Source organism: Gymnoscopelus braueri (assembly GCF_963280865.1).
Source record: "Gymnoscopelus braueri genome assembly, chromosome: 18".
In the NCBI taxonomy this organism is placed as follows: Eukaryota; Metazoa; Chordata; class Actinopteri; order Myctophiformes; family Myctophidae; genus Gymnoscopelus; species Gymnoscopelus braueri.
The window spans coordinates 51,239,682-51,263,152 of record NC_137618.1 but is presented as its reverse complement, the minus strand read 5'-3'; the positions used below and the strand labels follow the sequence as shown (position 1 = coordinate 51,263,152).

General features: G+C 44.6%; 1 protein-coding gene across 1 annotated transcript in view; it reads left to right on the top strand.

Annotated features, from left to right (window-relative positions):
• The window catches only part of LOC308073412 (thrombospondin-type laminin G domain and EAR repeat-containing protein-like), a 134,911-nt gene extending 113,796 nt beyond the window's left edge, over positions 1 to 21,115 (top strand). Inside the window, exons 10-14 of the mRNA XM_080412285.1 lie at positions 11,084 to 11,142; positions 11,489 to 11,665; positions 14,409 to 14,587; positions 17,792 to 17,893; positions 19,631 to 21,115. Coding sequence (XP_080268411.1) covers positions 11,084 to 11,142; positions 11,489 to 11,665; positions 14,409 to 14,587; positions 17,792 to 17,893; positions 19,631 to 19,784 — 671 coding nt within the window. The 3' untranslated portion in view covers positions 19,785 to 21,115. The remainder of the gene's footprint in view (positions 1 to 11,083; positions 11,143 to 11,488; positions 11,666 to 14,408; positions 14,588 to 17,791; positions 17,894 to 19,630) is intronic.
• The last annotated feature ends 2,356 nt before the right edge of the window (positions 21,116 to 23,471 follow it).

The window sequence follows — 23,471 nt, the reverse complement described above, 5'->3', positions numbered from 1 at the left end:
TGGGTCCGGCTGGAATAGGCTAAACTAGGGTGTTCTATGCCTTTCTAGACTCTAACAGGCTCTATTAGGCTGTACTAGGCTCTTGTCAGCCCTATAGCCCCTTTGCATTTGAGATTAACCACTGTGTACACGGGCAATAGTTTTACATGAGTTTGTGTCCACGGCCAATAGTTTTACATGAACATGTCTAGGCTATAGTGCAGTACTGCCTCGTACAGCCTAACCCCAGCACAGCCCATTAGAGCCCATTACAGCCCACCAGAGCCCAGCACATTCCAGCACACCCAAGTTCAGCCCAGTGGGAGAATAGCATAGGGTATGGGGGTAGTTAGATGACTGTACTAGGCTATACAGGGCTGGGTCCGGCTGGAATAGGCTAAACTAGGGTGTTCTATGCCTTACTAGACTCTAACAGGCTCTATTAGGCTGTACTAGGCTCTTGTCAGCCCTGTAGCCCCTTTGCACTTGAGATTAACCAATATGTCCACGGGCAATAGTTTTACATGAGTTTGTGTCCACCGGCAATAGTTTTACATGAAAATGTCTAAGCTATAGTGCAGTACTGCCCCGTACAACCTAACAGAGCCCAGCACAGCCCACCAGAGCCCATTACAGCCCACCAGAGCCCAGCACAGCCCAGCACATTCCAGCACACCTAAGTTCAGCCCAGTGGGAGAATAGCATAGGGTTTGGGGGTAGTTAGATGACTGTACTAGGCTACTATACAGGGCTGGGTCCGGCTGGAATAGGCTAAACTAGGGTGTTCTATGCCTTACTAGACTCTAACAGGCTCTATTAGGCTGTACTAGGCTCTTGTCAGCCCTGTAGCCCCTTTGCACTTGAGATTAACCAATGTGTCCATGGGCAATAGTTTTACATGAGTTTGTGTCCACCGGCAATAGTTTTACATGAAAATGTCTAGGCTATAGTACAGTACTGCCCCGTACAACCTAACAGAGCCCAGCACAGCCCACCAGAGCCCATTACAGCCCACCAGAGCCCAGCACAGCCCAGCAAATTCCAGCACACCCAAGTTCAGCCCAGTGGGAGAATAGCATAGGGTATGGGGGTAGTTAGATGACTGTACTAGGCTATACAGGGCTGGGTCCGGCTGGAATAGGCTAAACTAGGGTGTTCTATGCCTTACTAGACTCTAACAGGCTCTATTAGGCTGTACTAGGCTCTTGTCAGCCCTGTAGCCCCTTTGCATTTGAGATTAACCACTGTGTACACGGGCAATAGTTTTACATGAGTTTGTGTCCACGGCCAATAGTTTTACATGAACATGTCTAGGCTATAGTGCAGTACTGCCTCGTACAGCCTAACAGAGCCCAGCACAGCCCATTAGAGCCCATTACAGCCCACCAGAGCCCAGCACAGCCCAGCACATTCCAGCACACCTAAGTTCAGCCCAGTGGGAGAATAGCATAGGGTTTGGGGGTAGTTAGATGACTGTACTAGGCTATACAGGGCTGGGTCCGGCTGGAATAGGCTAAACTAGGGTGTTCTATGCCTTACTAGACTCTAACAGGCTCTATTAGGCTGTACTAGGCTCTTGTCAGCCCTGTAGCCCCTTTGCACTTGAGATTAACCAATGTGTCCACGGGCAATAGTTTTACATGAGTTTGTGTCCACCGGCAATAGTTTTACATGAAAATGTCTAAGCTATAGTGCAGTACTGCCCCGTACAACCTAACAGAGCCCAGCACAGCCCACCAGAGCCCATTACAGCCCACCAAAGCCCAGCACAGCACAGCACATTCCAGCACACCTAAGTTCAGCCCAGTGGGAGAATAGCATAGGGTTTGTGGGTAGTTAGATGACTGTACTAGGCTATACAGGGCTGGGTCTGGCTGGAATAGGCTAAACTAGGGTGTTCTATGCCTTACTAGACTCTAACAGGCTCTATTAGACTGTACTAGGCTCTTGTCAGCCCTGTAGCCCCTTTGCACTTGAGATTAACCAATGTGTCCATGGGCAATAGTTTTACATGAGTTTGTGTCCACCGGCAATAGTTTTACATGAAGATTTCTAGGCTATAGTGCAGTATTGCCCCGTACAACCTAACAGAGCCCAGCACAGCCCACCAGAGCCCATTACAGCCCACCAGAGCCCAGCACAGCCCAGGACATTCCAGCACACCCAAGTCCAGCCCAGTGGGAGAATATAGGGTATGGGGGTAGTTAGATGACTGTACTAGGCTATACAGGGCTGGGTCCGGCTGGAATAGGCTAAACTAGGGTGTTCTATGCCTTACTAGACTCTGACAGGCTCTATTAGGCTGTACTAGGCTCTTGTCAGCCCTGTAGCCCCTTTGCATTTGAGATTAACCACTGTGTACACGGGCAATAGTTTTACATGAGTTTGTGTCCACGGCCAGTAGTTTTACATGAACATGTCTAGGCTATAGTGCAGTACTGCCTCGTACAGCCTAACAGAGCCCAGCACAGCCCATTAGAGCCCATTACAGCCCACCAGAGCCCAGCACAGCCCAGCACATTCCAGCACACCTAAGTTCAGCCCAGTGGGAGAATAGCATAGGGTTTGGGGGTAGTTAGATGACTGTACTAGGCTATACAGGGTTGGGTCCGGCTGGAATAGGCTAAACTAGGGTGTTCTATGCCTTACTAGACTCTAACAGGCTCTATTAGGCTGTACTAGGCTCTTGTCAGCCCTGTAGCCCCTTTGCATTTGAGATTAACCACTGTGTACACGGGCAATAGTTTTACATGAGTTTGTGTCCACGGCCAATAGTTTTACATGAACATGTCTAGGCTATAGTGCAGTACTGCCTCGTACAGCCTAACAGAGCCCAGCACAGCCCATTAGAGCCCATTACAGCCCACCAGAGCCCAGCACAGCCCAGCACATTCCAGCACACCTAAGTTCAGCCCAGTGGGAGAATAGCATAGGGTTTGGGGGTAGTTAGATGACTGTACTAGGCTATACAGGGCTGGGTCCGGCTGGAATAGGCTAAACTAGGGTGTTCTATGCCTTACTAGACTCTAACAGGCTCTATTAGGCTGTACTAGGCTCTTGTCAGCCCTGTAGCCCCTTTGCACTTGAGATTAACCAATGTGTCCACGGGCAATAGTTTTACATGAGTTTGTGTCCACCGGCAATAGTTTTACATGAAAATGTCTAAGCTATAGTGCAGTATTGCCCCGTACAACCTAACAGAGCCCAGCACAGCCCACCAGAGCCCATTACAGCCCACCAAAGCCCAGCACAGCCCAGCACATTCCAGCACACCTAAGTTCAGCCCAGTGGGAGAATAGCATAGGGTTTGTGGGTAGTTAGATGACTGTACTAGGCTATACAGGGCTGGGTCTGGCTGGAATAGGCTAAACTAGGGTGTTCTATGCTTTACTAGACTCTAACAGGCTCTATTAGGCTGTACTAGGCTCTTGTCAGCCCTGTAGCCCCTTTGCACTTGAGATTAACCAATGTGTCCATGGGCAATAGTTTTACATGAGTTTGTGTCCACCGGCAATAGTTTTACATGAAGATATCTAGGCTATAGTGCAGTATTGCCCCGTACAACCTAACAGAGCCCAGCAGAGCCCACCACAGCCCATTACAGCCCACCAGAGCCCAGCACAGCCCAGGACATTCCAGCACACCCAAGTCCAGCCCAGTGGGCTACAGCCTAACAGAACCCAGCACAGCCCATTAGAGCCCATTACAGCCCACCAGAGCCCAGCACAGCCCAGCACATTCCAGCACACCTAAGTTCAGCCCAGTGGGAGAATAGCATAGGGTTTGGGGGTAGTTAGATGACTGTACTAGGCTATACAGGGCTGGGTCCGGCTGGAATAGGTTAAACTAGGGTGTTCTATGCCTTACTAGACTCTAACAGGCTCTATTAGACTGTACTAGGCTCTTGTCAGCCCTGTAGCCCCTTTGCACTTGAGATTAACCAATGTGTCCATGGGCAATAGTTTTACATGAGTTTGTGTCCACCGGCAATAGTTTTACATGAAGATTTCTAGGCTATAGTGCAGTATTGCCCCGTACAACCTAACAGAGCCCAGCACAGCCCACCAGAGCCCATTACAGCCCACCAGAGCCCAGCACAGCCCAGGACATTCCAGCACACCCAAGTCCAGCCCAGTGGGAGAATAGCATAGGGTATGGGGGTAGTTAGATGACTGTACTAGGCTATACAGGGCTGGGTCCGGCTGGAATAGGCTAAACTAGGGTGTTCTATGCCTTACTAGACTCTGACAGGCTCTATTAGGCTGTACTAGGCTCTTGTCAGCCCTGTAGCCCCTTTGCATTTGAGATTAACCACTGTGTACACGGGCAATAGTTTTACATGAGTTTGTGTCCACGGCCAATAGTTTTACATGAACATGTCTAGGCTATAGTGCAGTACTGCCTCGTACAGCCTAACAGAGCCCAGCACAGCCCATTAGAGCCCATTACAGCCCACCAGAGCCCAGCACAGCCCAGCACATTCCAGCACACCTAAGTTCAGCCCAGTGGGAGAATAGCATAGGGTTTGGGGGTAGTTAGATGACTGTACTAGGCTATACAGGGTTGGGTCCGGCTGGAATAGGCTAAACTAGGGTGTTCTATGCCTTACTAGACTCTAACAGGCTCTATTAGGCTGTACTAGGCTCTTGTCAGCCCTGTAGCCCCTTTGCATTTGAGATTAACCACTGTGTACACGGGCAATAGTTTTACATGAGTTTGTGTCCACGGCCAATAGTTTTACATGAACATGTCTAGGCTATAGTGCAGTACTGCCTCGTACAGCCTAACAGAGCCCAGCACAGCCCATTAGAGCCCATTACAGCCCACCAGAGCCCAGCACAGCCCAGCACATTCCAGCACACCTAAGTTCAGCCCAGTGGGAGAATAGCATAGGGTTTGGGGGTAGTTAGATGACTGTACTAGGCTATACAGGGCTGGGTCCGGCTGGAATAGGCTAAACTAGGGTGTTCTATGCCTTACTAGACTCTAACAGGCTCTATTAGGCTGTACTAGGCTCTTGTCAGCCCTGTAGCCCCTTTGCACTTGAGATTAACCAATGTGTCCACGGGCAATAGTTTTACATGAGTTTGTGTCCACCGGCAATAGTTTTACATGAAAATGTCTAAGCTATAGTGCAGTATTGCCCCGTACAACCTAACAGAGCCCAGCACAGCCCACCAGAGCCCATTACAGCCCACCAAAGCCCAGCACAGCCCAGCACATTCCAGCACACCTAAGTTCAGCCCAGTGGGAGAATAGCATAGGGTTTGTGGGTAGTTAGATGACTGTACTAGGCTATACAGGGCTGGGTCTGGCTGGAATAGGCTAAACTAGGGTGTTCTATGCTTTACTAGACTCTAACAGGCTCTATTAGGCTGTACTAGGCTCTTGTCAGCCCTGTAGCCCCTTTGCACTTGAGATTAACCAATGTGTCCATGGGCAATAGTTTTACATGAGTTTGTGTCCACCGGCAATAGTTTTACATGAAGATATCTAGGCTATAGTGCAGTATTGCCCCGTACAACCTAACAGAGCCCAGCAGAGCGCACCACAGCCCATTACAGCCCACCAGAGCCCAGCACAGCCCAGGACATTCCAGCACACCCAAGTCCAGCCCAGTGGGCTACAGCCTAACAGAACCCAGCACAGCCCATTAGAGCCCATTACAGCCCACCAGAGCCCAGCACAGCCCAGCACATTCCAGCACACCTAAGTTCAGCCCAGTGGGAGAATAGCATAGGGTTTGGGGGTAGTTAGATGACTGTACTAGGCTATACAGGGCTGGGTCCGGCTGGAATAGGTTAAACTAGGGTGTTCTATGCCTTACTAGACTCTAACAGGCTCTATTAGGCTGTACTAGGCTCTTGTCAGCCCTGTAGCCCCTTTGCACTTGAGATTAACCAATGTGTCCACAGGCAATAGTTTTACATGAGTTTGTGTCCACCGGCAATAGTTTTACATGAAAATTTCTAGGCTATAGTGCAGTATTGCCCCGTACAACCTAACAGAGCCCAGCACAGCCCACCAGAGCCCATTACAGCCCACCAGAGCCCAGCACAGCCCAGGACATTCCAGCACACCCAAGTCCAGCCCAGTGGGAGAATAGCATAGGGTATGGGGGTAGTTAGGTGACTGTACTAGGCTATACAGGGCTGGGTCCGGCTGGAATAGGCTAAACTAGGGTGTTCTATGCCTTACTAGACTCTAACAGGCTCTATTAGGCTGTACTAGGCTCTTGTCAGCCCTGTAGCCCCTTTGCACTTGAGATTAACCAATGTGTCCACGGGCAATAGTTTTACATGAGTTTGTGTCCACCGGCAATAGTTTTACATGAAAATTTCTAGGCTATAGTGCAGTATTGCCCCGTACAACCTAACAGAGCCCAGCACAGCCCACCAGAGCCCATTGTAGCCCACCAGAGCCCAGCACAGCCCAGCGCATTCCAGCACACCCAAGTCCAGCCCAGTGGGAGAATAGCCTATAGGGTATATGGGTAGTTAGATGACTGTACTAGGCTATACAGGGCTGGGTCCGGCTGGAATAGGCTAAACTAGGGTGTTCTATGCCTTACTAGACTCTAATAGGCTCTATTAGGCTGTACTAGGCTCTTGTCAGCCCTGTAGCCCCTTTGCATTTGAGATTAACCACTGTGTACACGGGCAATAGTTTTACATGAGTTTGTGTCCACGGCCAATAGTTTTACATGAACATGTCTAGGCTAAAGTTCAGTACTGCCTCGTACAGCCTAACAGATTACAGCACAGCCCACCAGAGCCCAGCGCAGCCCATCACATTCCAGCACACCCACGTCCTGCCCAGTGGGAGAATAGCCTAGGTTATGGGGTATGTATACGACTGTACTAGGCTATAAAGGGCTGGGTCCAGCTGGAATAGGCTAGAATAGAATGTTCTATGCCATACTAGAGTCTAATAGGCTCTATTAGGCTGTCCTAGGCTCATGTCAGCGCTGTAGCCCCTTTACACTTGAGATTAACCACTGTGTCCACGGGCAATAGTTTTACATGAGTTTGTGTCCACCGGCAATAGTTTTACATGAACATTTCTAGGCTATAGTGCAGTACTGCCCCGTACAACCTAACAGAGCCCAGCACAGCCCACGAGAGCCCATTACATTCCACCAGAGCCCAGCACAGCCCAGGACATTCCAGCACACCCAAGGCCAGCCCAGTGGGAGAATAGCATAGGGTATGGGGGTAGTTAGATGACTGTACTAGGCTATACAGGGCTGGGTCCGGCTGGAATAGGCTAAACTAGGGTGTTCTATGCCTTACTAGACTCTAACAGGCTCTATTAGGCTGTACTAGGCTCTTGTCAGCCCTGTAGCCCCTTTGCACTTGAGATTAACCAATGTGTCCACGGGCAATAGTTTTACATGAGTTTGTGTCCACCGGCAATAGTTTTACATGAAAATTTCTAGGCTATAGTGCAGTATTGCCCCGTACAACCTAACAGAGCCCAGCACAGCCCACCAGAGCCCATTGTAGCCCACCATAGCCCAGCACAGCCCAGCACATTCCAGCACACCCAAGTCCAGCCCAGTGGGAGAATAGCCTATAGGGTATATGGGTAGTTAGATGACTGTACTAGGCTATACAGGGCTGGGTCCGGCTGGAATAGGCTAAACTAGGGTGTTCTATGCCTTACTAGACTCTAATAGGCTCTATTAGGCTGTACTAGGCTCTTGTCAGCCCTGTAGCCCCTTTGCATTTGAGATTAACCACTGTGTACACGGGCAATAGTTTTACATGAGTTTGTGTCCACGGCCAATAGTTTTACATGAACATGTCTAGGCTAAAGTGCAGTACTGCCTCGTACAGCCTAACAGATTCCAGCACAGCCCACCAGAGCCCAGCGCAGCCCATCACATTCCAGCACACCCACCTCCTGCCCAAGGGGAGAATAGCCTAGGTTATGGGGTATTTATACGACTGTACTAGGCTATAAAGGGCTGGGTCCAGCTGGAATAGGCTAGAATAGAATGTTCTATGCCATACTAGAGTCTAATAGGCTCTATTAGGCTGTCCTAGGCTCATGTCAGCGCTGTAGCCCCTTTGCACTTGAGATTAACCACTGTGTCCACGGGCAATAGTTTTACATGAGTTTGTGTCCACCGGCAATAGTTTTACATGAACATTTCTAGGCTATAGTGCAGTACTGCCCCGTACAACCTAACAGAGCCCAGCACAGCCCACGAGAGCCCATTACATTCCACCAGAGCCCAGCACAGCCCAGGACATTCCAGCACACCCAAGGCCAGCCCAGTGGGAGAATAGCATAGGGTATGGGGGTAGTTAGATGACTGTACTAGGCTATACAGGGCTGGGTCCGGCTGGAATAGGCTAAACTAGGGTGTTCTATGCCTTACTAGACTCCAACAGGCTCTATTAGGCTGTACTAGGCTCTTGTCAGCCCTGTAGCCCCTTTGCACTTGAGATTAACCAATGTGTCCACGGGCAATAGTTTTACATGAGTTTGTGTCCACCGGCAATAGTTTTACATGAAAATGTCTAGGCTATAGTGCAGTATTGCCCAGTACAACCTAACAGAGCCCAGCAAAGCCCACCAGAGCCCATTGTAGCCCACCAGAGCCCAGCACAGCCCAGCACATTCCAGCACACCCAAGTCCAGCCCAGTGGGAGAATAGCCTATAGGGTATATGGGTAGTTAGATGACTCTACTAGGCTATACAGGGCTGGGTCCGGCTGGAATAGGCTAAACTAGGGTGTTCTATGCCTTACTAGACTCTAATAGGCTCTATTAGGCTGTACTAGGCTCTTGTCAGCCCTGTAGCCCCTTTGCATTTGAGATTAACCACTGTGTACACGGGCAATAGTTTTACATGAGTTTGTGTCCACGGCCAATAGTTTTACATGAACATGTCTAAGCTATAGTGCAGTACTGCCCCGTACAACCTAACAGAGCCCAGCACAGCCCACCAGAGCCCATTACAGCCCACCAGAGCCCAGCACAGCCCAGCACATTCCAGCACACCCAAGTTCAGCCCAGTGGGAGAATAGCATAGGGTATGGGGGTAGTTAGATGACTGTACTAGGCTATACAGGGCTGGCTCCGGCTGGAATAGGCTAAACTAGGGTGTTCTATGCCTTACTAGACTCTAACAGGCTCTATTAGGCTGTACTAGGCTCTTGTCAGCCCTGTAGCCCCTTTGCATTTGAGATTAACCACTGTGTACACGGGCAATAGTTTTACATGAGTTTGTGTCCACGGCCAATAGTTTTACATGAACATGTCTAGGCTATAGTGCAGTACTGCCTCGTACAGCCTAACAGAGCCCAGCACAGCCCATTAGAGCCCATTACAGCCCACCAGAGCCCAGCACAGCCCAGCACATTCCAGCACACCTAAGTTCAGCCCAGTGGGAGAATAGCATAGGGTTTGGGGGTAGTTAGATGACTGTACTAGGCTATACAGGGCTGGGTCCGGCTGGAATAGGCTAAACTAGGGTGTTCTATGCCTTACTAGACTCTAACAGGCTCTATTAGGCTGTACTAGGCTCTTGTCAGCCCTGTAGCCCCTTTGCACTTGAGATTAACCAATATGTCCACGGGCAATAGTTTTACATGAGTTTGTGTCCACCGGCAATAGTTTTACATGAAAATGTCTAAGCTATAGTGCAGTACTGCCCCGTACAACCTAACAGAGCCCAGCACAGCCCACCAGAGCCCATTACAGCCCACCAAAGCCCAGCACAGCCCAGCACATTCCAGCACACCTAAGTTCAGCCCAGTGGGAGAATAGCATAGGGTTTGGGGGTAGTTAGATGACTGTACTAGGCTATACAGGGCTGGGTCTGGCTGGAATAGGCTAAACTAGGGTGTTCTATGCCTTACTAGACTCTAACAGGCTCTATTAGGCTGTACTAGGCTCTTGTCAGCCCTGTAGCCCCTTTGCACTTGAGATTAACCAATGTGTCCATGGGCAATAGTTTTACATGAGTTTGTGTCCACCGGCAATAGTTTTACATGAAGATTTCTAGGCTATAGTGCAGTACTGCCCCGTACAACCTAACAGAGCCCAGCACAGCCCACCAGAGCCCATTACAGCCCACCAGAGCCCAGCACAGCCCAGGACATTCCAGCACACCCAAGTCCAGCCCAGTGGGAGAATAGCATAGGGTATGGGGGTAGTTAGATGACTGTACTAGGCTATACAGGGCTGGGTCCGGCTGGAATAGGTAAAACTAGGGTGTTCTATGCCTTACTAGACTCTAACAGGCTCTATTAGGCTGTACTAGGCTCTTGTCAGCCCTGTAGCCCCTTTGCACTTGAGATTAACCACTGTGTCCACGGGCAATAGTTTTACATGAGTTTGTGTCCATCGGTAATAGTTAATGCTGGCTTTGTACACATGTCCACTTCCAATAGTTTTGGAAAATAGCCTGCCACCCTGTGGAATTATGCTTGAACTGCAGAAAAGGACCCTAAATACAAAAAAAGGAAACAAAAATCATCCGTGGGACTGATGGGCGAACAAGTGGTGTCCACACGCAGAGGGGGGCCCAGAAGACATTTAGAGTCCCCCCGGTGAATTTTCACGCCCCCACAGACTGTACAGTGGAACCCAGAAATTGGTCGTGTCCACAGGGCATAGGGACTATGGCTCGTGGACACAAAACGCGATAAGTGTAATAATAATAATAATAATAATAATAATAATAATATAATTGTAGTGTGTCTAATATTAGTGTTTAACATAATAATAATATAATAATTGTAGTGTGTCTAATATGATTGTTTAACAACATAATAATAATAATAATAATAATAATATAATAATTGTAGTGTGTCTAATATTATTGTTTAACATAATAATAACAATAATAATAATAATAATAATAATAATAATAATTGTAGTGTGTCTAATATTATTGTTTAACATAATAATAATTGTAATAATAATAATAATAATAATAATAATAATAATAATAATAATTGTAGTGTGTCTAATATTATTGTTTAACATAATTATAATAATTGTAGTGTGTCTAATATGATTGTTTAACATAATAATAATAATTGTAGTGTGTCTAATATGATTGCTCCTCTCTGTATGTCATCCTCAGCCAGTGACTCCAACCACAACATAGAAAGTGTAATTTACCGCTGGAACCCAGGCACCAAGGTACTTCCTGTCCACATATTGTTTATGTTCAGGCAGCTACCGCTCATAATTATATTATGATGTATTATATATTATCATATATGTATTGGTTCCTAATTTTTTCGAGTGCAGTTGTTTTATTGGTTATATTACAGCTGTTCTATTGTTTTATAATGGTTTATATTACAGCTGTTCTATTGGTTTATAATGGTTTATATTGCAGCTGTTCTATTGGTTTATAATGGTTTATATTGCAGCTGTTCTATTGGTTTATTTTGGTTTCTATTGCAGCTGTTCTAATGGTTTATATTGGTCTATTGGTTTCTATTGGTTTATATTGCAGCTGTTTTATTGGTTTCTATTGCAGCTGTTTGAGGTGAACCAGACGTTGGTGACCTCGGGGGCTTATGACTGGGAGTTCTTCCGGGTCGGACCCTACTACTTCCTGGTTGTAGCCAACACCTTCAACGGTCACACCACCAGCATCGACTCCATCATCTACATCTGGATGGACGGACACTTCACCGTCTTCCAGCACATACCAGTGAGTATAATAATAATAATAATAATAATAATAATAATAATAATAATAATTGTAATAACAATAATAATAAGGGTAATAATAATAATAATAATAATAATACTTGTAATAATAATAATAATAATAATAATGATGATGATTTGAGGTGGAGGGTGAGACAGGTGGTAGCTGGGGTGGAGGGTGAGACAGGTGGTAGCTGGGGTGGAGGGTGAGACAGGTGGTAGCTGGGGTGGAGGGTGAGACAGGTGGTAGCTGGGGTGGTGGAGGGGGAGACAGGTGGGTGGTGGAGGGTGAGACAGCAGAACAGACAGCAGTGAGCAGCAGGGGGAAAAGTGGAAAACAGATCGACCACAAACCCCCTGGCTCTGTGTGTGTGTGTGTGTGTGTGTGTGTGTGTGTGTGTGTGTGTGTGTGCGTGTGTGTGCGTGTGTGCGTGTGTGCGTGTGTGTGTGTGTGTGTGTGCGCGCCGCGCCGCGCGCACGAGAAACAAATCTTGGCTTCTGGGGGTCCCTGGCACAAAATATTTAGTTGAGATGGGGGTCGGCGACCAAACACATCGCAGGTCATAGACTTGACCTCCAGTGGATTAGGTGCTGCTGGGTACAAACTGTTACATTAGAGCTGCTAATAACATAAGATAATAATCTGCTAATGACATATATGTAAAGGATTACATTTGAGCAGTACCCCTCCCCTCCCTGACTGTACGCTAGTGAAAAGTGTGCTTAATCATTAAGCTCCAGTCAAATAATTTGTCCTCAAGTACACTCAACTGTCAACACAGGTGCTGTGTGTGTGTGTGTGTGTGTGTGTGTGTGTGTGTGTGTGTGTGTGTGTGTGTGTGTGTGTGTGTGTGTGTGTGTGTGTGTGTGTGTGTGTGTGTGTGTGTGTGTGTGTGTGTGTGTGTGTGTGTTATAGGGGAATTCCAGTTCTCTCTCTTTTTCTGCTGTTTTGACAAGTCAGTTAGGGCGGGTCACATATACATATGTGATCACAGAGAGAGAGAGAGAGAGAGACAGAGACAGAGACAGAGACAGAGAGAGAGAGAGAGAGAGAGAGAGAGAGAGAGAGAGAGAGAGAGAGAGAGAGAGAGAGAGAGAGAGATTAAAAAGGAGACAAACTAGAGTTTTATTTGTATTCAGTTCCCCCAAATGTGTATTTTCCATATCACCACTGACCCCTAGTGGTTGGAGTGGGGACACCCCCCACATGTGTCCTCTGATACACATAACACAACACTCAAACCTCTATCCTTGTGTCCTCCACTCTCGTTGTTTCCTCGCCCCTTAGCGCCGACACAACAATGCTGGCAGTGTCACACATGTTCAGACACCCAGAAAGCCCAGCTTTCCAACCGGAGTGGTCAGTCAGCGCTGATTTCTTTTTACTCTTAGAGCATATCTTCGAATGCACAAGCGTGTGATGAGGAGCCACCTAGGGTGGAAAAGACTGATTCCAGGGATGGTCCATGCCACCCCTGATCACCATCCTAGAATTAATAATTTTTTATCCCACGATTTTGTAACCCTTTTTTTCACCCGGTGCCAATTTTCTAATTTAGGGGTGATGCAACTTTGATGATGTAGAGGGCCACTATTATTTCCACACTCACTTAGAGGGACACATTGCATAATACTGTCAGGCTAACACCTCTTATCTCCGTATTTTAACTTTTTAAAATGCCATTCTATGTCACACAAAAGTAGCAAGAATAGCCGATCTGCAAGCTTGTAGATCTGCTATTTTTGCTATTTTTGAATTGGAATCCAGAATTTTGTTTGTGCTATTTTTGAATTAGAATCCTGAAAAGTACTCATTTAGTTATACTTATACTAAAGTTACTATACTGTTAACTTTATGACCTTACATACAAATGCTTTGGACATACATTTTAATTTTAATACTAGTCATTAAACTACTAATACAGACTGAAGTAATTAAAGCGGGTCATGTTTGCATGTTTGGAATTGTAACAGCTGAAATCAATAATATATCAGTATTCTGATATTAACCTGCGGGCCGCATGTGGCCCACGGGCCGCCAGTTGTCCATGTATGTTCGGAGTGATCCTGGGCGCTACACTCCCCCCACAGCCTAGGGAGTCCCCGGCGGGAATCGAACCCTGGACCTTCTAGCTGTGAGGCGACAGCGCTACCGACTGCGCCACCGTGCCCACATGGTCACCATCTTAGACCAGGGGTGGCACAGGCCCCTGTTACCTGTGTTCCATTCTAACTCTCACCTCCTTCCAGACCATACATGGGCAACTGGCAGCCTTCACTTAATGCGGCCCGCAGGTTAATATCAGAATACTGATATTTTATTGATTTCAGCTATTTACAATTCCAAACATGCAAACATGACCCGCTTTAATTACTTCAGTCTATAGTATTAGCTTAATGACTAGTATTAAAATGCTATTGTCTTTGATATGTCCAATGTATTTGTATTTAAGTTCATAAAGTTAACATAAGTATAACTAAATACATTTGAAATGAAATAAAAACGTTACTTTTCAGGATTCCAATTCAAAAATAGCTAAAAAAAATCAGGATTCCAATTAAAAAGTAGCAAAAACAGCAGATCTACAAGCTCAAAACGCGTCGCACTGCGACGCGTTTTGAGCTTGTAGATCGGCTGTTTTTGCTACTTTTGTGTGACAAAGAATGTGCAATGTGTCCCTCTGGAGTGAGTGTGGAAATATAGTGGCCTTCTCCATCCTCAAAGTTGCATCACCTCCTTCCAGACAGTAGGAGCTACTGACTGGGAGATGTTCCAGATAGGAGAGAGGTATTTCCTGGTGGTGGCCAACAGCCAGAGGATCGTGGAGCGCGGCCCCAGCGTCTACGCCATCAACTCCACCATCTACGAACTCAACACAGTCACCCAAAGCTTCATCCGCTTCCAAGATATACTGACATACAGGTGAGTTATGTACAACTACACAATAACAACACAACACACAACAAGATATACTGACATAGCCTACAGGTGAGTTATGTACAACTACACAATAACAACACAACACAACACAACACACATCAACTACACAATAACAACACAACACAACACACAACAAGATATACTGACATACAGTTATGTACAACTACACAATAACAACACAACACAACACAACATAACACACAACAAGATGAGGTGATAGATTTTTTACTGTGTTTTTTAGGCCTAACAAAATAAAACTTTCCGGTTGGCTGTCATTTTAGGGCTGAGTAGGTAGGGAATTTATTTTATTTTATTTTTATTTTTATTTTTTTGTGGGAATGACGGGTAGCAATTTTATTTTTTATTTTATTTTATTTCCTCATGGGAAGGATGGGTAGGTCGTTTTTTTTTTTTTTTTTTCCTATGGCAATGATCGATATTAATGCTTCTTTTTTAATATATTCTATGTTTTCCTGAGTTACCAATTTCTAAATCATTAAATGGTTCATGTACACTGCACTTACAAAATAGTGTCTGAAAACAACAAACAATAAACAATTGAAAACTTTGAATAGAATGTCCACACACTGGTTGAATACTTTTGAGTTTTAATTCAACTCTAAGTAAAGTACCAAAGTAAAGTGCTGTATCACTCACATACCAAAAATATTAATACAAAACAAACATCTTCAAGTAAACGGTCCATGAAAAGTTCACAGACCTTTTTAAATGACAAACATTTTCAAAACTTTTTTCCCCCTTTCCAATGTTCAACAATGCAATATTTGAGAGAATGTAGCTATTAAAATATATGACACTGTTCCCCAGACAACTGAATTGTAAAACACAAAGACTACAGACCAATTTTGTTTTGTCTGTCTCAATGGTGGCCAATTTAGACCTACAGTATTCCACAGCAGCCATCTTGATGTGTCAATGGGTAACATGGGTGTATTTTAAGTAAGTAATTTTAAGTCCCCATTCAAATGGGTGGGCTTATATTGACTCTTAATTACACCTGACTGTGTAAATACCCATTGATGACTGACAGGTCAAAGTTGTTTATTTTACTTTTTTGAATTGTTCAAAACCTTGAAAAGCACTATGAATTTGATGTATTATGAAATAGGTAAATAGGTCTTTATTGGCCACCATTGATACATGCATGTGTAAACAAAAGTGCAGTGGTGGAAAAAGTACTCAAATGTTTTACTTAAGTGAAAGTATGAATACTGCAATGTAGAAGTACTCTGTTACAAGTAAAAGTCCGCAATTCAAAATGTACTTGAGTAAAAGTACAAAAGTATTGGTATAAAAATGTACTTGAAGTACCAAAAGTAAAAGTACTAAAATGTAAAAAAAAAAATAGCAGATCTACAAGCTCACAACGCGTCGCCATTGTGAGCTTGTAGATCGGCTATTTTCAAATAGCCTATGTATAAAATAGGGCTAAAGTGGTTAATGTATGTTTTATAATATACAAATGTATATCTGAAAAGTAACTAGTAACTACGGTTTTCAAATAATTGTAGTGGAGTAAAAGTACAATATTTGCCTCAGATGTAGTGGAGTAGAAGTAAAAGTGTTGGAAATTGGAAATACTGAAGTAAAGTACAAATACCTCAAAATTGTACTTAAGTACAGTACTTGAGTAAATGTACTTAGTTACTTTACACCACTGCAAAAGTGGTCTGTAGCCTTTGTGTCATGGCCCCATTCTATTTAGTGGACTATAGAGCACTTGCAAATGTAGTCCTAGACGATTTTAATAGGGGTTTCAAATTGTCTGATTTCATATGTTTCTATGCAGTAGAATAGTAACTTTCCACCACTGCCTATTTGTCGAGACTATACTAGAAGGCTTTGTCTAAACGGGGAATATTATTTACCCCATGCGCAGAGTGCTGGTGATGTTAGTGACACAAAAACACATAGGTAACGTTTGCTAGCTTTCTCACACTGTCACAGTAACGTCAGCTGAACTTTACAGTCAGTAGATGGGATCCGCAGGTCGTCGTCTCTGGGTACATCCACACATCTCCGTCAAGTTGTCGTACGGACGACGGAAGTCCCATCCACTCCCATGTTAAGTTTAAAACCGGAAGTACCGTTCCGGGTTTTTTTTTAACATGGGAGTGAACGGGGCTACCGTCACGTAGCGTACCGTTGCACGCTAGCGTACGGACATGTGTGGATGCACCCTCTGGGACCGAGAAGCCGACTTGTCTCTCTCGTAGAAAGTTTAGTACGTCGTTAAACAATTCCTCCTTTTTGTTCTGAGCTTGTTTGGCGGTGGGCAAGTGCACGTTATGTTGCTTCCTCCTCGCATCTCAGGGCTAAATATTTAAGTTGAACATGGCCAAAACAGACCCAGCCTGAGAGGCTAGAGGCTCGGTGTGCGTAGAGAGTATGTCGACTGAGATGTGGGTCCATGTATCCGCTCGGTCGTGTCTCTGCTGCAGATGAAAACTGACATCGGCACTGTTTCACCTCCTTAATTATGTCTGCAAACGTTTTAGAAGTCAAGCGAATTATTTTAGGAGGTGGTTTGCACGGGCAGACGACAGACACTGTACACAGGTCCATGGCTGGAGGAGGACATGCATGTGCTGCTGTTGTTGTTAATGTGCGCCCGGTAGGGTCGGTCGCCAACCGGAAACCAACATATTATTTTGTTAGGCCTTACCACGTCTTTTTTACCGTGTTTTGACGATCTTTGGAGAGCCGCAGAAGCCACGACGTGCACACGGATGTAAACAAAAAGTGTCCGGTGGGTGGGTGAGGGTCTCGTCTATCCACTGGAACAAAACCTTTTTACCACCATCGGCCAATATGTTGCTATCGCCCGTTGAAAATGGCTCGTTTTCACCAACAACAAAAAAATGATCCGAGCTTAGAAGTGTTTTTCTACAAATCCTAATATAGGAATGGACGGAAGTGAGTTTTTTTGGGATGACGTCACATCCGTCCATTCCTTCTCTCAGCGTAGAGGGATCATTCCTAAGTTGTGTTAGAATGGATGTAGATCTACGTTTATGTCACTCAATGTGTTAATATTGTGTTTAATTTCTTTTTTACTGTGTGTGTGTGTGTGTGTGTGTGTGTGTGTGTGTGTGTGTGTGTGTGTGTGTGTGTGTGTGTGTGTGTGTGTGTGTGTGTGTGTGTGTGTGTGTGTGTGTGTGTCAGTGCTGTGGACTGGGAGTTCTTCACAGTGGGTGAGGAGAAGTTCCTGGTTGTGGCCAACTCTCATGATGGAGGCTCTTACTCTTTGAACAGCGTGGTGTACAGGTAGAGAAGATGTTACTGAACAGTGTTTACATGTAGAGAAGATGTTACTGAACAGTGTTTACATGTTACTGAACAGTGTTTACATGTAGAGAAGATGTTACTGAACAGTGTTTACATGTTACTGAACAGTGTTTACATGTAGAGAAGATGTTTCTGAACAGTATTTACATGTTACTGAACAGTGTTTACATGTAGAGAAGATGTTACTGAACAGTGTTTACATGTAGAGAAGATGTTACTGAACAGTGTTTACATGTAGAGAAGATGTTACTGAACAGTGTTTACATGTTACTGAACAGTGTTTACATGTTACTGAACAGTGTTTACAGGTAGAGAAGATGTTACTGAACAGTGTTTACATGTTACTGAACAGTGTTTACAGGTAGAGAAGATGTTACTGAACAGTGTTTACATGTTACTGAACAGTGTTTACAGGTAGAGAAGATGTTACTGAACAGTGTTTACATGTTACTGAACAGTGTTTACATGTAGAGAAGATGTTACTGAACAGTGTTTACATGTTACTGAACAGTGTTTACATGTTACTGAACAGTGTTTACATGTTGAGAAGATGTTACTGAACAGTGTTTACATGTTACTGAACAGTGTTTACATGTAGAGAAGATGTTACTGAACAGTGTTTACATGTCACTGAACAGTGTTTACATGTTTATAGAAGATGTTACTGAACAGTGTTTACATGTAGAAAAGATGTTACTGAACAGTGTTTACATGTAGAGAAGATGTTACTGAACAGTGTTTACATGTAGAGAAGATGTTACTGAACAGTGTTTACATGTAGAAAAGATGTTACTGAACAGTGTTTACATGTAGAGAAGATGTTACTGAACAGTGTTTACATGTTACTGAACAGTGTTTACATGTAGAGAAGATGTTACTGAACAGTGTTTACATGTAGAGAAGATGTTACTCAACATTGTTTACATGTTACTGAACAGTGTTTACATGTAGAGAAGATGTTACTGAACAGTGTTTACATGTTACTGAACAGTGTTTACATGTTACTGAACAGTGTTTACATGTAGAGAAGATGTTACTGAACAGTGTTTACATGTTACTGAACAGTGTTTACAGGTAGAGAAGATGTTACTGAACAGTGTTTACATGTTACTGAACAGTGTTTACATGTAGAGAAGATGTTACTGAACAGTGTTTAAATGTTACTGAACAGTGTTTACATGTAGAGAAGATGTTACTGAACAGTGTTTAAATGTTACTGAACAGTATTTAGATTTTACTGAACAGTGTTTAGATTTTACTGAACAGTGTTTAGATTTTACTAAACAGTGTTTAGATTTTACTGAACAGCGTTTAGATTTTACTGAACAGCGTTTAGATTTTACTGAACAGTGTTGAAGGCACTATTTCAGCTAATTCAAATCCACTATCTTGGCATTTCCGGGACTCGATGTGAGCATGTAGATTTGTTTTTGTTGATTTATGGGAAAATATATATGTTGTTGTTTTGATATGGACAGAAATATTTCGGATGGAAGTGTGTCTCTGTCCCAGATAAGCATCATTGTGTTGTAAGATAATCAGTTAGTCATATTATACGTGTGTGTGTGTGTGTGTGTGTGTGTGTGTGTGTGTGTGTGTGTGTGTGTGTGTGTGTGTGTGTGTGTGTGTGTGTGTGTGTGTGTGTGTGTGTGTGTGTGTGCGCGTGTGCGTGTGTGTGCATGTGTGCGCGTGCGTGCGTGCGTGCGTGCAATCCAGGTGGAAGGGCTACGAGGGCTTTGTTCCGGTCCACAGTCTTCCTACGTTTGGCTGCAGAGACTGGGAACACTTCAACACCACCGACGGGTCCTTCCTCCTCTACTCTAGCGCCACCTCCAGGCTCAGCAAGGTCTTCAAACTCAAAACCTACTGAGATGTTCCACCATCTATCACCTTCACCCCAAAACCTTCTGAGATGTTCCACCATCTATCACCTTCACCCCAAAACCTACTGAGATGTTCCACCATCTATCACCTTCACCCCAAAACCTACTGAAGTTCTTTGAATTCAACAGCTTGAATTCAACAGCTGCTGAGATCTCCTGCTTACGTTCATGTTTAACTCCATGTTCCACCTCGGTGTCTGCTGACCTACTTAGTAGCTCTGCAACCGTAGACCCTGCAGTAGCTCTGGTGAACGTCTGCAACCGTAGACCCTACTGTAGCTCTGGTGAACGTCTGCAACCGTAGACCCTACTGTAGCTCTGGCGAACGTCTGCAACCGTAGACCCTTTTTTTAAACCGTAGAAAGCACAGGATTAGAAACAGGCGAAAAGGACAATACAATATATCAAAGCTACATACCATGTATACTATACAGCAGGGGTCTTCAACGTGTTTAGGCCAAGGACCCCTTAGCTGAGAGAGAGATGAGGCAGGGACCCCTTAGCTGAGAGAGAGATGAAGCAGGGACCCCTTAGCTGAGAGAGAGATGAAGCAGGGACCTCTATATTGTAACTTTTTTTTGTTTACGTGGTCTGCAATTTTTTCCCTCTACACCTATACCTCTTTGCCAAAAATAGCAGATCTACAAGCTCACAACACATCGCAGCGCATGGCGTTGTGAGCTTTTAGATCTGCTATTTTTGTCTAAAGTTCTCCTCAGAAAAGGGATGCTGGGGTTCAAGTGGTTATGGGAAAAATAAAACATATCACACAAAGATTTGGCGGACCCCCTGTTGTAACTCTGAGGACCCCCTAGGGGTCCCGAACCCCCTGTTGAAGACCCCTGCTATACAGTACATTAGCATAAATAGCAGCAGCAGCTACTGTGAGGTTACCTGTGTCTCTGAGAGTTTGGATCTCAACATGAAGTGAAGACACATAGTCCGTGAGCCAGGGGGGTTGGTCACTACCATCTGAGGGGAATAATGCTCATAGTGATTTTTGTCAAGGTATGCATGTCTAGAGTTAGAAAATATGTGATAGCCTTGCACCAATGGTAGCTTTATGGGTGCTATCATGCATTTTATTTTATAACACTAGGCGAAAATGACATGGGTCAGTCTATGAAAACATACTATTAACCCCCCCAAAAAAATATACAAAAGGTTTTTCAATTGGTTCTGGTACGTCTAGGCATGCTTAAGAACATACAAAAAAATCTAAGAAATTATATTTCTCGTAAAGCCATCATTTTCAAGATGGCGTCCAATATGACTGCCATGAGCTTAAATGGCTTTATGATACTGTTCAACCTAGAAAGGTGGTTTTGGTGTCTAAAACTAGGTTTTAGGGTTCAAGAAATATGGCTGAATCAGTGAAATTACCATCAGTTAATTATTTATTGCCAAATCAAAGATGGTGTCCATCCCATGGTGATGTTCCATTGTACTAAATTATGTTAAAAACAACAAAATATTGCAGTTGTGTGAGGGAATCTGTGAACTTATGGTGATTCATATGGGGACCGGGGGGGGGGGGGGGGATGGGTTCATAGGTGTAGAATCTATTTCTACTGTTATATTTTCACTTGCTGGTCAGTCTTTGGCCTATGTGCTAAAGGTCAGGTCAAGGTCTCTCTCGCACCTTATCGTCCAACCAGGTGTCCAAGCAGGCAGCAGATATGGTCACTAGTTGACATGTACAGTAGGCCCTATTCACCTCACAATTGACATGGAGCCGTTTGTTGACACCTTACAGGTATGGAATCAGCCAGAAAAGCTCTATAATGTAATTGTGCATCCCGGTGGGATGCATGTTATACAGTCATTCTTCAGCTGCATTGCAAAACTGATGCAAGGTTCAGCACTGGAAGTGGAAATGCATGTGGTTGCAGAACATGACAGGCAAGTTCAGTGGTCAGTCCTGAGTCAGCAGCACTCTTGAAGTGGTTTCTCTCAACTTGGCCAAAGACATTTGAACAGATACAGCAGTAGCCTACCTGGACACTGCGCATTTCCATCCTACTGGCTGACAGTGGGTAGACAACTTCTTCCTACACTACACATCCACCAGTTTGAATGTGCAGGGAGACACATTGACATTAACTTCACCTTTTCTCTCATGAAGCACATGACTGAAGCACTTCTTCCGTGCTGGCCATGTGCAGTGTGCTTGATATCTAACCCAGTGCCTGCCAAAGATGCATGTGCTCCATGCCATAGAGGCTAAGCTAGACCTTGTCTGTCAGCACCATGATGGATTCTGGATCACTGTCTCTGCTCACCAGTCTGGGGAGCAGACTGCCATAACGATCAGGAAAGATGCTGTCATGATGCATGTGAGTGGAGTGGACTGAAGCCTTCCCCAAAATGTGCAGAAACAGTAGAGGGAGAGTTGAAGCACTGGTGTGTCTTGTTCATAAAATATTGGGGTGTATCCTCACACACAGAAAGATCACCCATATGAGATGTCATCATGAAGAGTAAGAACATGAAGCAGAAGCCGTTGAGCATGTTGTACACCTTCAATGCTGACGATAGATACTGCATTTAGTCATGATGAGGCAGACATCACCATGATTTCCTATATCCCTGATGCAGCCATCTCTGGAAAGGGTGTGATACACATGCTCAGTGATTTAACTGATGTTCTTGTCCTGTTGGTGTATTGGGGTGTATCAGGTGGACCTACAGTGTAAAGTACAGATGGAGCATTGTGATGGGACAGTCTTATATGTATGGCAAGATCAGAGCACACACCTCTTTGCTGGCAGGGAACTTCCCAGGCTACCCTGATGTGCTGGGTGAGGTGGGTGCCACAAGTCAATGGCCCGTCCTCCAGCACCGACCAACCTGTTGCACCACATGTGGGCTCATTTACAAGTGATGTTGTAGAAAGTGGCAGACCACCAAGCTCCACCTGACAAGTCGTTTGATGTCACAAAATTTGGATGGGAGATCCAGGATATTCCTGTTCCTGTCATTGCTAAGGGTGACCCAGCACCGTCAGAGCTATGTGACATGGTGCAATATCAATGTAGGGCACAGAGAGTGAGAAGTACATCACTGATGTACTGTAACTGCTCTGGTGAAGATGGTTACTGATGATATGTTCATGCTACAGATGAGGAGTGATGTCAATAAGGAGGATACTTGTAAGGATGAGGTAGAACAGGATGTGGGTTGGAGAATACAGATGTAGTTGCAAAAGATACATATTTGCCGTTAGATTATATCATTTTACATTCAGGTTATTATGAATACCAGTTCTTGTGACATGTTAATGACACTTTTCACAAAACAAATTGAATGAAAGTTCATCAAGTTGTTTCCATTTGTTGTTCTCCCAGAGGTCAAATTTAACCTTGAACTGACCTTTGATATGATTGACCTGATATAAAAAAAAACAGGAATGGATTCTACACATGAAAACCCTAAAAAAAAGAGGTATTACACAGAGGTATTCTAAGACAAGCGGATTACAAGTAAAAAATTGCCAGGCGTGTGTTTAGTGGCCATTTTGGATATTTTCTTACACACTTGCACTATATTCTGTTTATTGAATTTCATAATACGTTTCCTTAGAATCTATGTATGTAAACATGGTTTTAAATCTTTAGGTAATTTACAAAGGAACCCTTTGTGTTCCATCTTTCATTAAAACCGAAGTACATCTT